Raw genomic sequence first — 18,589 nt, 5'->3', positions numbered from 1 at the left:
CCCCTCCCCCCTTTTTTTTCTTTTTCACTCTGGTTTACAATATATTGTGTGTCAGCAATTCCCCGCACAAACCCTGAGAGGGAACCTCTCTCAAACAATAAGAGGGAAAACACTTGAGAACACACACTCTTACCTGAAGTGATAAGTGCCTTCCCGTTGACCGAAACCACTTCCAGGAACGAGACAGATGCCGGTCTCTTCCAGCAGTTTCATGCAGTAGAACATGTCTGGAGCCTGACCCTTCGCCTGTATTCACACACACACGGCCGATGATTAAGTCAAGTAAATAACACCAGCAGCAGGCATAAAGAGCATGTGCCAGACACCGACCTTGGCTTCGCTGATGGCGCGCTCAGGCAGGGTGATTCGGGGGAAAGAGTACATGGCTCCCTGCACTGGGTTACAGCTGATGCCTGGCACTGTGTTCAAAATCTGCTCCGTCAGTTTGGCTTTTTCAGCCAAGGCACTGAGAACAGCCGTCCGCTCCTGCCAGAACAGAGGAAGAGCACTGAATCAGTGGAGAAGACTGGGAGAAACAGACATCCTTTTCAGCAGAAACTGAAGAAACACTCTACAATGGTAAAGTTTGACAAACCACCTGTAGAAGACCTCTCCATATGCACCAGACACTCTCTATGCTCTATGCACCAGACACTTTCCTACAACCAATCTCCGTAACAAGGACTCAAAAATAATGATTATTATTATCATTATATTATAAAAAGTGTGTATATATATATATATATATATATATATATATATATATATATATATATATATATATATATATAATATACAACAGTTCTGTCTGGTTCTCGAATCTCATTGGCTGATAGCCGTGATATATTTAAGTAATATCAGCACCTGTACAGCCTCTTTACCCTTTGTGTATTACTCTGCCCACATACAGCCAGCAAAAAGTCTGTGGCCTTGTGCCAACGCACGCTTACCAGTGCCGATATACAGCCATATCACACTACTACGAGTGTGATATTGCTCATATATATGTATGTTATAATATTATGTATTAGATTATTCTCTATGTAATATTCCAAGTGTCTCCGAGCCCAGGGTAGTCGACGGCGCTTCTTATATATATACAGTTGAAACCAGAAGTTTACATGCACTGTATAAAAAGGCACATAACCATATAAAAAAGTCAGATGTTAATGTGACTCAACTTTTTCTCTTTTAGTTAAGTTAGGATTATCGCATTTGTTTCTGTTCTGCTTAATAGCAGAATAATGACAGAGATATGTTTTGAGAAATTGTTATAACTCTTCTTGAAAGTCAAGTTTACACACAATAAGTTTATTATTCCTCTGAAAAACCTCTGATGATGGGTCAAGGTTTTGGAAGTTTCTGATTGGCTGATTGACAACATTTGAGTTAATTGGAGGCACCACTGTAGAATAGTATTGAAGGAAAACCTCAAACACACTGCTTCCTTGTGTGACAACATGGAAAAATCAACAAGAAAGAATCAACAAAATAGCCATATTACAATTTGCTAAATGACACTGGGAAAAAGACTCATTTTGGAGACATGTCCTGTGGTCTAATGGAGCTAAGATTGAACTGTTGGCCATAATGACCAGTGTTACATTTGGAGGACAAAGGGGAATGCTTACAAGCCTAGAAACACTATCCCGACTGTGAAGTATGGGGCGGCAGCATCATGTTGTGGGGCTGTTTTGCTGCAGGAGGGACTGGTCCACTTCACAGCATAGATGGCATCATGAGGGAAAGAACATTGTGTAGAAATACTGAAGCAACAAATCAAGACATCAGCCAGGAAATTAAAACTTGGCCACAAATGGGTCTTCCAAACAGACCATGACCCTAAGCATACTGCCAAATTAGTTAAAATGTGCTTTAAGGGCAACAGAGTGAATGTTTTGCAGTGGCCATCACAAAGCCCTAATCTCAATCCTATAGAAAATGTGTGGGCAGAGTTGAAAAAGCTTGTGCGAGCAAGACTCAAATCAGTTACAGCAATTCTGTCAGGAGAAATGGGCCAAAATGCCTTCAAACTAATGTGAGAAGCTTGTGAAAGGATACCCAAAACATTTGACCAAAGTTATACAGTTTAAAAGCAAAACTAACAAAAACACAAGGAAATGTGTGTAAACTTTTGACTGCCTAGAAATTAATAACAAATTCTCATAAGAAATTCTCTCATTATTCTGGCATTAAGCAAATGTCAATCATTTTGGTAATCCTAACAGACCTAAAATAGTAAACGTTTAGCATGATTTACCATCAGACGTTTTTAGAAAAATGATTATGTTCCTATTTTTAGAGTGTATGTCAACTTCTGGTTTCAACTGTATATAAAAATGAATAAAATGAATGTGCTAAGTAAATACAAAATAAATGTAAATGAGCATCTGTTTGCCCTTTTGAACACAGAAAGAAACAAAGCACCTGCATGAAGGTCTGGTGGGACGGTTCTCCTGGCTGAGGAGGGTTGACCACCAGGTCCATGAGGGCTTGTCCAGGCGCAGGAGGACACAAGCGCACCGACACTAGCTTAGTGAGCTGAGCTTTCACATCCGCATCCATGTTGATAACCTCCATGTATCCGCCTCGAAAACCACACCTGAAGAAAGTGTTCGTCAGAGTATGTTAGAGAACAAGTGCATTATATTAATTAATAGTTTTATTACTATTAATCAAATACTAGTTGCATCCAAAATGATTTCCTATACACTTATACGCTGTACACTTATGCACGTATATCCTCAGTAGTAACGTAGGAGTTTAGTTTCATCCCTAATGGAACACTAATGTTTTCTTTAATAGCCAAAATTTCCCAGTCGACTTTTAAAGGGGGCCTATTATGCAAACGTTACTTTTATAAGGGATTCAAACACAGTTGTGTGGCAGCAGTGTGTGGATATAACCAGCTTCTAATGTAAAAAAATGCATTAATTCTATTTTTATAATCAGACTTGATCAAAACAGTCTGCAGACACACTTTGATTGACATTCTCCCTTTTTACGTGTCATCAGAGTGGGAAAGCCCCGCCCACTAATGACCATCTTTCCCTCATTAGCATAGGACGTCAGTCTTGTTTTGAATCTGCCACTATGCTGACACAGGCACCTGTAGCTCCGCCCTCTTTTAAAAAGAGCACAATCTCACATAAAACATTATCTGTGTGGTATTTTGAGCTGAAACTTGTGTGAAACAAACACACACACACACACACACATACACACACACACACACACTAGGGACATCAGAGACTTGTTTTACATCTTGTATAAAGTGGACATATTAGGTCCCTTTTAAATTCGATGTGAAATCAAAATTTACAATGCCTATTTTGCTAGCTGAAGTTGTTATTCTTAAGGTGAGTAATGAGTCAGTGCAATTTAACCATGTTTGCTTTGGTCATTTTCAATGAAAGTCATTTGCTTTTGAGTGTTGGTGCTTCTGTTGACGTCAATCTGAGGGCTTCCATAGCAACTGCATATTAATATCCCCTCTTACTGTAAGTTTGCTATGATTGTAAGCCTTGTTTATTATTTATTCTGCCCATTGAAGTACAGCATCAGTCAATGATCATGTCATATACTGCTTCACACACGGATTCCTCAATGAGAAATCTGCTAATAAATGATACTCACTCTCCCATGTAGCACTTGGAAGTGGAGTGAAATGATGCCAGCTCTACTTTTTTGGAGTACTCGGGACCCATCTCAAACAGCACTTTCTTAAAGGAGTGAAACTCACAGCCCTTGGCGTACACATTGTCCTGATAGACCTACAAAACACATATGTGGGAAGAGCTGATGAAATGCACTACAATACATTACAATACGATGCCTTCATTTATTTTCCTCTGGCTTAGTCCATTTTTTATCAGGGGTCGTCACAGCGGAATGAACCACCAACTATTTTGGCATATGTTTTATGCAGAGGATGCTCTTCTGGCCACAACCCAGAACTGGGAAACACCCACATAAACTCACATCCAATTCGCCTATAGCGCATGTGTTTGGACTGTGGGGGAAACCGGAGCACCCGGAGGAAACCCACGCCAACACAGGAAGAACATGCAAACTCCACACAGAAACGCCAACTGACCCAGCCAGGACTCAGCGACCTTCCTGCTGTGAGGCCACTGAGCTACCCAAATACAATACAATGTAAGTTAAGCTTTGAATAGTTCTCAAAAGAAGTGTGCACTTCTTTATACCTGTACAGTGGATGCTGCTGCTAGCCATATGAAGTTATATTACACATATTTTCTCATGGTTTACCAGTATTAACTCACCTCATCAGCCATTAGGAAGAGGTTTTCTTTGGCAGCAAATTGGATTACATCTTCAATACACTGTCTGCTTTGTACCTGACCTGTTGAAATAAGAAGAATGCATATTTTACATGATCAGTTATATGAAATGCTGAGAAGAAAAAAACAAGCAGGTTTGATAATTTTTAAAAGAGTTACACTGTTTATAGTATATTTACAAGGGGTTTTAAAACTTGTGTTTGACGCCCTCTAGAGGACTGTTTAGGGGAAAAAGGTTAAATTAATTGAAAATAATTTATAAACAATGGAATAAATAAAATAAACATTCATACTTGCAAAAACTTAAGTTGTAAAATAATTATACAGATGAATACAATGAATATTGAGGATTTATAAAAATAGAAGTATTTTATAAAAATCTATATTTATCTATAATATGATTCTAAATAAATAAATAAAAAAAGTTACAATTATTAGCCCCCTTTTAATTTTTTTTTTCTTTTTAAAATATTTCCCAAATGATGTTTAACAGAGCAAGGAAATTTTCACAGTATGTCTCATAATATTTTTTTCTTCTGGAGAAAGTCATTAGTTTTATTTCGGCTAGAATGAAAGCAGTTTTTAATTTTTTAAGCATCATTTTAAGGTCAAAATTATTAGCCTCTTTAAGCAATTTTTTTCGATAGTCTACAAAACAAACCATCGTTAGACAATAACTTACCTAATTACCCTAACCTGTCTAGTTAACCTAATTAACCCAGTTAAGCCTTTAAATGTCACTTTAGGCTGTATAGAAGTGTCTTGAAGAATATCTAGTCAAATATTATTTACTGTCATCATGGCAAAGATAAAATAAATCAGTTATTAGAAATGAGTTATTAAAACTATTGTGATTAGAAATGTGTTGAAAAAAATCTCTCCGTTAAACAGAAATTGGGGGGAAAAAATAAACAGGGGGGGCTAATAATTCTGACTTCAACTGTGTGTGTGTGTGTGTGTGTGTGTGTGTGTGTGTGTATATATATATATATATATATATATATATATATATATATATATATATATATATATATATATATATACACATATACACACACAACTGTATTCAAGGTTGATAATAAGTTGTTGCTTTTTTGGATCAAATAAATGGCTTCTTTAAAGAAAATAAATAAAACATTTAAATCTTAATGCTAAATATTGCTAAAATGCTCAATAAAATGGTCAAATCTAAACATTTAAAATAATTTAAAATATTGAGCACTATGACTTCACCCATCACATATATTTACACTTCATAAATATATTCATATTTCTTTTTAAACAACAAAAGAAGCATATGCAATTATTATATAATCATACAAAAAAGGGTTTTATGCGTGTATTGCTATTCTGTAAACTGTAGTGCATCACTACTGACTTTTTAACCTTCAAGCACGTTACATCATGCAGTTCTGAACTCTTGCTTGAGTCCAAACATTGAACACAAAGGTCTCAATTAAGTTTTTTTTTGTTGTTGTTGAATCAACTCCTCTTTTTTGTGTGTGTTCAGATGGCAAATTTAGAAAAAAAAATAGCCAAGTCTTAGGCTGCTCAGATTAAAGAAACCATTTTTTTTATTATTATTTAAAAAAGCTAATTATTTAGCCTCAAAACTTACTCTAGGCGCTTGATTTCTCAGTCATCATTTAAAGGGGCGCTATTATGCAAAAATTCCTTTCATAAAAAGTTTTAACACAGTTGTGTAGCAGTAATTTGTGGATATAACAAGCTTTTAAATGGTAAAAAATTATTATTTGTATTTTTTATAATCAGACTTGATCAAAACAGTCTGCAGAAACACTTTGATTGACATTCTCCCTTTGTACGTGTCATCAGAGGGGGAAAGCCCCGCCCATCAGTGACCATCTCTCCCTCATTAGCATAGGACGTCAGTCTTGTTTTTGAATCTGCCACTATGCTGACACTCAGGCATCTGTAGCTCCGCCCTCATTTAAAAAGAGCACAATCTCATTTGAATTTAAAGCGACAGTCACCAAAATGGCACAATTAGAATCAAAGTCTAAAGGGGCAGATTCAGAGTTAAAAACATTATTTGTGTGTGATTTTGAGCTGAAACCTCACATACACACTCTAGGAGTCTAGGGACATCAGAGACTTATTTTACATCTTGTAAGTAAGGCCATAATAGGTCCTCTTTAAGGGAAGGATCTGTTGTTATACCGGTGGGGTTTCCTGGGTTGATGATGCACAGGACTCGAGGGTTGCAGTGTTTTCTGGCCGCCTGTAGAGAGCGCTGCAGTTCACTGATGTCCAGACTCCAGCACTTCTCCTCATTCAGGTAATAATTGATCTGAACGGCCCCCAGCTCTGCTATAGATGCCGAGTACAGAGGATACTGAGGGATAGAGATCATTACTCCTGTGCGTGTAAGACCTTCTCCAGCAGTCAGCAACTTCAGAATGGTCTGAAGAAAAAGAACAATGTAATAATTCAGGCTGTCTACTTCTATAATACTCAGTGTAAAGACTCAAGAGATTTCATTGGTCTGCTTATGAGCTGACTACTGTAATAATAAAAATACTGGATATAGAAGAGTATTAGTCGTAATAGTTTATATTAACTTGCCATACCAGCTTATGTAAACATATGTATTAAACATTTAACCACATATCACAAATAGAATGCACCAAAAAACTCATATTTAATACAAAATCACATTGAAAATGATAGTTGGTCAAAATAACAAACGTTTTCATTTGTTGTGACTGAATATCAGGTCTATTCCACCTAATATTGACTCTGAAAGTGAATATAAACCTCTGAAAACAGCATATATGCATATACACTGCTCAAAAAAATAAAGGGAACCCATAGACAACAAAATGTTGTAAGTGTTCCCTATGTTTAATCGTGGTTAATTGCAGAAAAACTCACACGATTAATCGTGATCAAATGCGGAAAACTCATTTGATCCTGATTAATCGCATTAGTTTTTGGAATTTAATCGGGATTAATCGCATGAGAGTTCTGCTTTTAATCGTGATTAATCGCACAAGTGGTCCGCGTTTATTCGTGATTAATCACACAAGATTTCAGCATTTATTCTGGATTAACCTCACAAAATTTTGGCATTTTATCGTGATTATTCACATAAGTTTAATTCAAATGCAGAAACTCATGTAATTAATCATGATTAAATGCAGACACTTGTGGTTTTAATTGTGGTTAATTGCAGAAACACTCACACGATTAATCGTGATCAAATGCGGATAAACTCATGTGATTAATCACGATAAAATGCCAAAAACTTGTGAGGTTAATCCAGAATAAATGCTGAAAACTTGTGTTATTAATCACAAATTAATGCAGACCACTTGTGCGATTAATCACGATTAAAAGCAGAACTCCCATGCGATTAATCCCGATTAAATTCCAAAAACTCACACGATTAATCGTGATCAAATGCGGATAAACTCATGTGATTAATCACGATAAAATGCCAAAAACTTGTAAGGTTCATCATGATTAAATGACAAAAAACTTGTGTGATTAATCTTGAATTAATGCTGACAATTTGTGTGATTAATCACGATTAAAAGCAGTACTCTCATGCGATTAATCCCGATTAAGTTCCAAAAACTCAAACGATTAATAATGATCAAATGCGGATAAACTCATGTGATTAATCACAATAAAATGCCAAAAACTTGTGAGGTTCATCTTGATTAAATGACAAAAAACTTGTGTGATTAATCACGAATAAATGCAGACCACTTGTGCGAATAATCACGATTAAATTCCAGAAACTCCTGTAATTAATTCTGATTAAATTCTGAAAACGTATGTGATTAATCAGGATTAAATGCAGAAAAAGCATGTGATTAATCACAATTATAAACAAATTCAATCGTTGCCCAGCACTAGTTATAAAGTGAAGCTACAGTGTATGCCAGTCAATCTGTAAACAGGCTTATACACATTCAGAACTATACACACACATGCAGCTTTAGTACACGGATTAAAATAGACTGTATCATTTTATCACGGGATGACCAATTCTTATCATGGGTAAGAACATTACTGGTATTTTGCAAATGATTACAAGTGAAATGTGAGCTCCGTTTGGGTTTGTGTGACGTACCACGATGCCATCGCTGGCTCCTGTGGTGAGGTAGATGTTGTCCGGATCAGACGGGATGCCGCCGTCCCGCCGCTCGATGTATTTGGCCACATCCTGCCGCACACAGTCGATGCCCTGACTGGTTGTGTAAGCACCTGAACACAGGCACGAGTGGATACGGACAAACTGACTTTACAATATATAACAACAGCAGCATCAGCACTATAATCAGTAACATCCCTGAGTACATTATAGAACATCAGGTAACATCAGCAGTTTCAGAGGTTAACAATTTAGTACAGTTTAGCTTATCATTACATGTTTGTTTTTGAGGTCAAATTTGTATACACTGTATGGATAAAGGGAGGTAAAGTGTATATTGCAAATCCATACAGTTATGAAACAAACAAAGAAGAGTAACCACTTGACAATGCTCAGTTTTTACTATGCTACTACAGATTTTAATACTGAGAATTTTCATTGAGTGCTTTTTATCTTTGCAAAAAATGACAGATGGTCAAAATAGCAAATGTTTTTAATGGTTAAGACTGAATATCACGACTATTTCACCAAATATTGACTTCGTAGCTCTTCTGGAGTTAAAAAACATAGCATATATATATATATATATATATATATATATATATATATATATATATATATATATATATATATATATATATTCAGAGACCCTCCTTCACCCCAGCTCCTGTGCTTAGATCTGCATTGGTATTGTGTTGTCTGAAAATAAATATTACCCTAACATAGCATTTATATATATATATATATACCACTGTACCCCACTCCACCCCAGCCCCTGTTTAGATTTGCTACGGGGGTTACATATGTATTATGTTTGCAGCAGCAGTGTTTTATATTCTTAAACACGGCATGTCTGTGTTTATACTGGTAGTAGCAGGTCCCGGTACTTGCTTTGGCATCATAATCAAAGCAGCAGTAGCGTAGCAGATCTACACCGCCAAGACCAAATACATCAACATTGCCATATATATATTTATTACCATACTAACTCCTGAGAGTGTACATGACAGAAATTAATTTATTTAGACCAGTCCTACTGCACCCAAACCTGTCTGAGCTGGGATCTAACTGAGCTGGGATCAAACCGGCAATTCTTTGTATGGGAGTTGTTTGCTCTAACAAAGAGGCTAAAGACCATGTCCTCTGGCGTCTGTTGCTAGAGCACCTTTAGAGGTCAGAGGAGTGAGGTTTACCTGCATAGTACTTCGCTAGATGGCCTCCGTTACACTCACCCCCTAATCCTCACTCCCATCCCGGACGAGCCCCTAAGTACAACCCACAGGTCCTACTGCACTCAACCCGGTCTGGGCTGGGATCGAACCGGCGATCCTTTGTATGGGAGTCGGTTGCTTTAACAAGGAGGCTAAAGACCATGTCCTCTAGCATCTGTTGCTAGAGCACTTTAAGAGGTCAGAAGAGTGAAGTTTACCTGCATAGCACTTTGCTAGCAGGCCTCCGTTAAACTCACACCCCTAATCGTTACTCCAATCCCGGACGAGCCCCCAAGTGTAACACAGATCCTACTGCACTCAACCTGGTCTAAGCTGGGATCAAATCTGCGATACTTTGCACAGGATTTGGTTGCTCTATCAAGCCAGCTAAAGACCATAAAACTAATAAAACGAGTTAATAAAAATTTAAAATGGAATCTGAGGGAACGTGAAATGCAAATTTTTGAGAAAATCACCTTTAAAATGATCTAATTGAAGTGTCTAACAATGCATATTACTAATCAAGTTTAACATCAAGTGAGTTTGAATATTCTTAATGCAGGACATTTACTTAATATTCTGATGATTTTCTCGACATAAATGAAATGCCATTAATGTTTACCCACATATTTTGAGTATTGCCAAAAATACAACTGTGCAAAATTGGACCGTTTGTGTGCTACAAGGTCACAAACACATTAATTTCCAAAAATATAAGGTAATTTATTCATTCATTCAATTTCTTGTCGGCTTGGTCCCTTTATTATTGCGGGGTCGCCACAGTGGAATGAACCGGCAACTTATCCAGCACGTTTTTACGCAGCGGATGCCCTTCCAGCCGCAACCCATCTCTGGGAAACATAAACACACTCATACACTATGGATAATTTAGCCTACCCAATTCACCTGTACCACATGTCTTTGGAATGTGGGGGAAACCGGAGCACCCGGAGGAAACCCACGCGAACGCAGGGAGAACATGCAAACTCCACACAGAAACACCAACTGAGCCGAGGTTTGAACCAGCGACCATGCGACATTCTTGCTGTGAGGCGACAGCACTACCTACTGCGCCACTGCGTCACCCCTAAACCATGAGGTTATAAAACTGCAAATATACCAATGACGCAATTTCCCTTTATTATTTTAGCTTGCGCGATTGTTGATACTTCATATTTCATGTCAATTCCCTTCATGCATCAATAACATACCGATGCTATTCCCTCCACACGATTGCAAAATACGCCTGGCTCTGTTTTTGGCATCCTCTGGAAACTTGTTGTCATCAAGTAGCTGTGGATAAGTACACAGCGCCATCACCTTGAAAAACAAACCAATTATGAGCGTGCGAGAACAACAAAGTAAGCATTAATAAAGTTAAAGAGCATGAAGATGTGTCAGGCTGCTCCACTTAAACTGTTGACTCTGTTTAATGCATGGAAAGCGCAGCCGGCCTGAAAGTGACTAGGAAAATGACGCGGTCAGCAAAGAATAGAGAAATCTGCTACCTGTCGGAAGAAGGTGATTGGCCGTTGTCCCATAGCGTGAGCGTCTCCGATATTTGCTTTAATGACCTCATCGAAGGGCTTCTTGACCCCCTGTAAAGAAGTAAAACACATGCTGTGATCTATATGGATTGTACTTCATATAGAGCACAGGAAATTTGGCAGTTTGGGGTAATGCCAGGAAGATTACGTTTCTGGGTGATCCAATATAAACCAGGCTAAAAGTGTTTAATGTAAACCTTAAAGGGATAGTTCACCCAAAAATGAAAATTCCCTGCTCATTTACGCAACCACAGGTCAACATTAGGTAGAAGAAGTACATTAAAGAAGATTTTAAGCTGAATCCGTGATTCTTGGTGATTTTACACTTTATTAGGTACACCTTACTAGTACCAGGTTGGACCCATTTTTGCTTTCAGATCTGCCTTAATCCTTTCTGGCATAGATTCAACAAGGTACTAGAAGTATTCCTCAGAGATTTTGCTCCATATTGACTTGATAGCATCATGAAGCTGCTGCAGATTTGTCGGCTGCACATCTAGTATGTGAATCTCCCGTTCCACCACATCCCAAAGATACTCTATTGGGTTGAGATATGGTGACTGTGGAGGCCATTTGAGTACAGTGAACTCATTGTCATATTCAAGAAACCAGTCTGAGATGATTTGTACTTTATGACATGGTGCGTTATCCTGCTGGAAGGAGCCATCAGAAGATGGGTACACTGTGGTCATAAAGGGATGGACATGGTCAGCAACAATACTCAGGTAGGCTGTGGCGTTGACATGATGCTCAATTGGTACTAACGAGCCCAAAGTGTGCCAAGAAATATCCCCCACACTATTACACCACCACCAGCAACCTGAACCGTTGATACAAGGCAGGATGGATCCATGCTTTCATGTTGTTGACGCCAAATTCTGACCCGACCAAATGTCGCAGCATATGAAGAATCTACATCTATGGTTCTTTCTTTCAATTCACAAAATTTCTATGTTCAAATTATTATTGCCTCTTACTTTTAAAACAACATTAGCTGGATTTGTGTTTATTAATCCAGACGCAATTCTGAATGTACTGAATTTGAAAATAAGCGTTCATTTAAAGGCACAGTACTTAAATTTCACCACTAGAAGGTGCAGATTCACTACAAACAAAGGCATATATTGAAGATGTTGTGGTCTTCATCACAATCTCTCACATGTCGTCTCACATATAGTTAAAATGGCTCATTTCTCTGCATTTGAACAGTCTTTGAAACATTTGTAATATTGTATGTAAGCCAACATAACATTTTAATTAAAATTTAAAATTAATTAAAATTTTAACATTTTAATTTTCTTGTCGGCTTGGTCCCTTTATTAATCCGGGGTCGCCACAGCGGAATGAACCACCAACTTATCCAGCAAGTTTTTACACAGCGGATGCCCTTCCAGCCGCAACCCATCTCTGGGAAACATCCACACACACACTCATACACTACGGACAATTTAGCCTACCCAATTCACCTGTACCGCATGTCTTTGGACTGTGGGGGAAACCGGAGCACCAGGAGGAAACCCACGCGAAACAGGGAGAACATGCAAACTCCACACAGAAACGCAAACTGAGCCAAGGTTCGAACCTGCGACCCAGCAACCTTCTTGCTGTGAGGCGACAGCACTACCTACTGCGCCACTGCCTCGCCAACATGAATATTAGTTCAACTTAAATCATTTTAATATTGGCCATATTTATTAAGTGTAGACTCTCCAAGAGATTTGCACCTGGATTTTTCTATTATTGCTTGCATGACTGTTTGTTTTTGTAGGCATATTGATTATTTTGTCCCCAAAACACATTGCTGAACAAAATGAACTTGTATTTTTTTGCTTTAGACGTCATTCAGACGACCTCTCTGTTCACGGTCAATGAAAGCTGTGATGAAGTCCAGAGCTTCTGCCATCAGTCTGAAAATATGAGACCGGTCACACTTTACTTTAAGATAAAATTCTGGCTATTAACTTTTAGCTCAATAATCCTATCATTTGCTGCTTATTAGTAATTATTAAGTTAGTAGTTGAGTTTAGGAATTGGATTGGATTAGGAATGCTGAATAAAATCATGCAAAATATGTACTTTATTAATACAAATAAAAAGCCAATATAGGCAGATAGTAAGTCAGTAGTTAACAGTGTTATTTGCTGCTTAAACAGGCAAGAGTGGAAGATGATAAACAAACACAAAAATGATTTCATGTGCTTTATTAAACCGCCTGGAGCCAAGTAAATCATTTCCAAAAAATATTTGATTTATTTACAATTATTTTCAGTTGTATCTCCCCAGTATATGTTGCCTTGTAAAAGCATTAAATAAAAACAGCACAAATTAATTATAATTATTATTTCTTTTGTATTATTACTTGCAGCAAATGAATGTAATTCTGACTTATTTTAAAACTTGCCAAACATTTTAATTATTAATTTTCTAACAAGTAATGTAAACAAGTATTACATTTTTTTCATGGCTGTTACAAATAACAATTAATGTCATTTTTTTTTTACTAAAGTGTTACCTAAACTGCACAACGTGAGGTTTAATTCACATAACTGTAATTAAGGAGGGTAAAACCCTGTACTCCTAATAAAGACTAAGGGCTATTAAGTCCAAATGACTAGGCGTCCTGTGAAATTTTTTAATTATTTCCAAATATTTCAGCATTTCACCCAGTAAACACTTATCATGAGTTTACCATCGTCACAATCTGTTGCCTTGGCAGAAATGTGGAATACTGATGTTTAATTAAATCCTATTAAAATAGACATAGGAGTATTGGAGTAAAACTGCATTATTTAGTGGTTTTGTATGTACATGTTGCAGATAGAACGTTTTTAAGTTTTAATTTTGTTTAAAAATATTTCAATAAAAATATATCAAGTGTTGCTTAATGCAGAGAAGATTTTTCTTCCAAACACATTTTTAAACATAACAGTTTTAATAACTAATCTCTAATAACTCATTTCTTTTGTTTTTGCCCTGATCACAATGCATTATATGCATAATATTTGTCTATTTATTTTGCACAGTACTAGTCTCATCTCATCTCATTTTCATCCACTTTCTCGAGTCGCGGGGGCAGCAGTCTTAGGAGAGAACCCCAGACTTCCCTCTCCCCAGACACTTCCTCCAGGTCTTCCAGGGGAATCCCGAGGCGTTCCCAGGCCAGACGAGAGACATAGTCCCTCCAGCGTGTCCTGGGTCTTCCCCGAGACCTCTTCCTAGTGGGACATGCCTGGAACACCTCCCTAGGTAGGCATCCAGGAGGCATCCAAAACAGATGCCCGAGCCACCTCAGCTGACTTCTCTCGATTTGGAGGAGCATCTACTCCGAGCTCCTCCCGGGGGGCAGAGCTCCTCACCTAATCCATATAGGTGCGCTCTGCCACCCTGCGAAGGAAACTCATTTCGGCCACTTGTATCCGAGATCTTGTCCTTTCGGTCATGACCCAAAGCTCATGAGCATAGGTGAGAGTAGGAATGTAGATTGACCGGTAAATCGCGAGCTCAGCTCCTTCTTTACCACAACAGACCGATACATCGACCGCATTATTGCTGCTGCTGCACTGATCTGCCTGTCTATCTCAGGTTCTATCCTTCCCTCACTCGTGAACAAAACCCCAAGACACTTGAACTCCTCCACCTGGGGTAAGAGGAGAAAGTCCGGCGCTTATCAAGAAGTTGAGTTCCAGAGCTCCAGCTGTGCGTGGAGGCGAGCCCAACTATCATTATACATTTACATTTAGTCATTTAGCAGACGCTTTTATCCAAAGCGACTTACAAATGAGGACAAGGAAGCAATTTACACAGCTAAGAGCAACAATGAATAAGTACTAAAGGCAAGTTTCAGGTCTGTAAAGTCTAAGAAGGGAAGTATTAGTAGTATTAGTATTAGTTTTTTTTTTTTTTTTCTTTAGTCGGCTCCTTCTCACCCAGTGAGGTGACATTCCATGTCCAAGAGCTAGTTTCAGTGCCTGACAATCAGGTCGACCACCACCCGTTCCACAATGCGCCAGCCCCTTATGGCTCCCCCAGTAGGTGGTGGGCCTGCAAGAGGATATTCCCACATCGCTTCTTCCTGGACCTGGCCATGTTCCATGGGATAAAACCCAGCCACCAGGCGCTCGCATACGTGCCCCAACCCTAGGGCTGGCTCCAGAGTGGGACCCCAGCTGCTCAATACCGGGTGACGAAGCTATCCTTGCTGTTGCTGTTGTCATAAGGAGTTTTTTAACTGCACTTAGTTTGACCTGTAACCTAAGACCTTTTTTCATTGGGAGACCCATTAGCCCCCGACAACATAGCTCTTAGGATCACTCAGGCACTCAAACCCCTCCACCACAATATGGTGGCGGTTCAGGGAGGAGCAAGATACTAGTATTTAGTAGCTAGACTAACTAGACAAATTGGAAAACAGCTTAGCCAATTGAAATATATATATATATATATATATATATATATATATATATATATATATATATATATATATATAGTAAATAAAATTAAAAATAGCTTTTATTCCAGCCATTAATTAATTATATAATTAATTAATTAATTAATTAATAATAATTTAAGAAATGTTCATTCATTCATTTTCTTGTCGGCTTAGTCCCTTTATTAATCTGGGGTCGCCACAGCAGAATGAACCGCCAACTTATCCAGCACATTTTTACGCAGCGGATGCCCTTCCAGCCACAATCCATCTCTGGGAAACATACACTCACTCATACACTACGGACAATTTAGCCTACCCAATTCACCTGTACCACAGATCTTTGGACTGTGGGGGAAACCGGAGCACCCGGAGGAAACCCACGCAAACGCAGGGAGAACATGCAAACTCCACACAGAAACGCCAACTGAGCAGAGGATCAAACCAGTGACCTTCTTGCTGTGAGGCAACAGCACTACCTACTGCGCCAAGTTAACGTTAGCTATACATGAGGTATGCTAATACTAATGCTAACACAGTGAAAAATCTAAACGGGGAATGGTAATATTAATCCTAATAAATCCTAAATGTGGAATGCTAATACTAAAGCTAATACTAATAGTGTGAAAGTCTTAAACATGACGTAGGAAATATTTGAAAAAAGAATAAGAATTTCGCAAGGGGATAATAATGTTGATGTTAATGAGGAATGCTAATGCTAATAATACTAATTTCCAAAGCCTCTGTGATAATCAGAGGGTTAACATGAGTAAGTGCTTTACGTCTGTTATCTGGTGAACAAACAAGCGTGCGGGTCAGCAGTGCAGCTGAAGGCAGGGGTTCATCCAGTCCCCTTCTGTGTCCCTTTCTCTCTGTTTGCTCATTTCAAAAGCACAAACAAGCTCTGTCCCTCTCGCTGCATGCTGATCGCAACATACAAACACCTTGTTTTTCCGAACGTGCTGTTCTCTCCAGTGAGAAACGCGCACTTCTAGCAGTTACATCATAAAAGTGCTGGTTTACTGGTGTGCGGGGACTGTTTTCAGCGCATTTATTGCCAGTTTAAGTAGCTATAAAAATGAATTGCTGAATTAAAATGAACATAGCCACATGAGGTATGCTAATGCTAATACTGTAAAAACCTTAAACATAACTTGTGAAATATTAGAAAAAGAATAACAATTTTGCTAATGCTAATGCTAATTAGTTTACTAGTGTGTGGGGATTGTTTTCAGTGCATTTATTGCCAGTGTTGGAGGTTATGCAATACAAATAACGCGAGTTATGCAATAATATTACTTTTTAGTTTAACTAATAAGCTTTAAGACAATAAATTGCTGAAATAAAACTTGCGCAGTCAGATGGAGTATGCTAATACTAATGCCAATACTAATGGTAACACTAATGCTAATAATAATGCTAATACCAATACTTTGAAAACCTTAAACATAACATGTGAAATATTAGAAAAAGAATAAAAATTTTGCTAATGCTAATTAATTTAATGGTGTGTGGGGATTTTTTTAATGCATTTATCGCCAGTGTTGGGGGTAACGCGAGTTATGTAATAATATTACTTTTTAGTTTAACTAATTAGCTTTAAGACAATAAATTACTGAAATAAAATTAACACAGTCAGATGAAGTATACTAATACTAATGCTAATACTAATGCTATTATTAATGCTAATGCTAATATTAATGCTAATGCTAATACTAATGCTAATACCAATCCTTTGAAAACCTTAAACATAACTTTTGAAATATTAGAAAAAGAGTAAAAATTTTGCTAATGCTAATGCTAATTAGTTTACTGGTGTGTGGGGATTGTTTTCAATGCATTCCCTGCTAAAAAAAATCCAGCTTAAACCAGCCTAGGCTGGTTGGCTGGTTTTAGCTGGTCGACCAGGCTGGTTTTGGAGGGGTTTTGGCCACTTCCAGGCTGGTTTCCAGCCATTTCCAGCCTGGTCTTAGCTGGTTAGGTTGGGAGATGACCAGCTAAAACCAGCTTGACCAGCCTAGTAGGCTGGGAGCCCAGCCAAAACCAGCTATGTCCAGCTTAAACCAGGCTGGTCAAGCTGGTTTTAGCTGGATTTAGCTGGTCATTTTCCAGCCTGACCAGCTAAGACCAGGCTGGAAATGGCTGGAAACCAGCCTGAAAGTGGCCAAAACCCCTCTAAAACCAGCCTAGTTGACCAGCTAAAACCAGCCAACCAGCCTAGGCTGGTTTAAGCTGTTTTTTTCAGCAGGGTTTATTACCAGTGTTGGGGGTAACGCAAGTAATGTAATAATATTACTTTTTAGTTTAACTAATTAGCTTGAAGACAATAAATTACTGAAATAAAATTAACATAGTCAGATGAGGTATGCTAATACTAACGCTAATGCTACTGCTGATACTAATGCTAACACCAATACTGTAAAAACCTTAAACATAATTTGGGAAATATTTGAAAAAGAATAACTATTTCGCTAATGCTAATGCTAATTAGTTTACTGGTGTGTGGGGATTGTTTTCAGTGCTTTTATTGCCATTTACTGGGGGTAAGACATTACAAGCAATGCGAGTTATGTAATAATATTACTTCATAGTTTAATTAACTAGCTTTAGGGCATCATGGCAAGAAGATCGCTGGTTTGAGCCCCAGCTGGATAAATTGGCATTTCTGTGTGGAGTTTGCATGTTCTCTCCGTGTTGGCGTGGGTTTCCTCCGGGTGTTCCAGTTTCCCCCACAATTCCGAAGACATGCACTACAGGTGATTGTCAACTGTACATTAGGGATGCTAATGCTAATACTAAAAAAACGCCAACACTTTCCCCCAACACTGTTCATTGCATACTTGACTAGAAGATAACAAAACAAATCAATGATTGGACTGGAGGAGAGAATATAGTATAGCCTATACAAATATTGAATGTAAACACGGTCAAAGGGGTAAAATCAATAAGATCTCTTCAATAGTTCAACTGCTGTTTCA

General features: G+C 38.1%; 1 protein-coding gene and 1 long non-coding RNA gene across 4 annotated transcripts in view; one reads left to right on the top strand and one right to left on the bottom strand.

Annotated features, from left to right (window-relative positions):
• The window catches only part of gpt (glutamic--pyruvic transaminase), a 40,393-nt gene that overhangs the window by 4,724 nt on the left and 17,080 nt on the right, over nt 1–18,589 (bottom strand). For 2 of the 3 annotated variants that reach the window (NM_001142774.1, XM_017357999.4), the window contains 9 exons: nt 11,147–11,236; nt 10,850–10,958; nt 8,407–8,540; nt 6,486–6,729; nt 4,287–4,366; nt 3,637–3,773; nt 2,428–2,602; nt 331–486; nt 134–246 (listed from right to left, as the gene is read on the bottom strand). In NM_001142774.1, coding sequence (NP_001136246.1) covers nt 134–246; nt 331–486; nt 2,428–2,602; nt 3,637–3,773; nt 4,287–4,366; nt 6,486–6,729; nt 8,407–8,540; nt 10,850–10,958; nt 11,147–11,236 — 1,238 coding nt within the window. Of the gene's footprint in view, nt 1–133; nt 247–330; nt 487–2,427; nt 2,603–3,636; nt 3,774–4,286; nt 4,367–6,485; nt 7,293–7,806; nt 8,541–10,849; nt 10,959–11,146; nt 11,237–18,589 lie in introns of those variants that run through there. The other variant, XM_073914475.1, reaches the window with a different exon arrangement.
• Nucleotides 1–18,589, top strand: part of LOC141377726 (uncharacterized) — a 187,866-nt gene that overhangs the window by 152,282 nt on the left and 16,995 nt on the right. Inside the window, exon 2 of the long non-coding RNA XR_012390289.1 lies at nt 4,884–5,224. This is a non-coding gene — a long non-coding RNA (uncharacterized lncRNA). The remainder of the gene's footprint in view (nt 1–4,883; nt 5,225–18,589) is intronic.

The sequence above is a fragment of the Danio rerio genome, chromosome 2 (assembly GCF_049306965.1).
Source record: "Danio rerio strain Tuebingen ecotype United States chromosome 2, GRCz12tu, whole genome shotgun sequence".
Lineage (NCBI taxonomy): Eukaryota > Metazoa > Chordata > Actinopteri > Cypriniformes > Danionidae > Danio > Danio rerio.
Note: the sequence above shows the minus strand (reverse complement) of the source record. Positions and strands in the feature narration are given on the sequence as shown.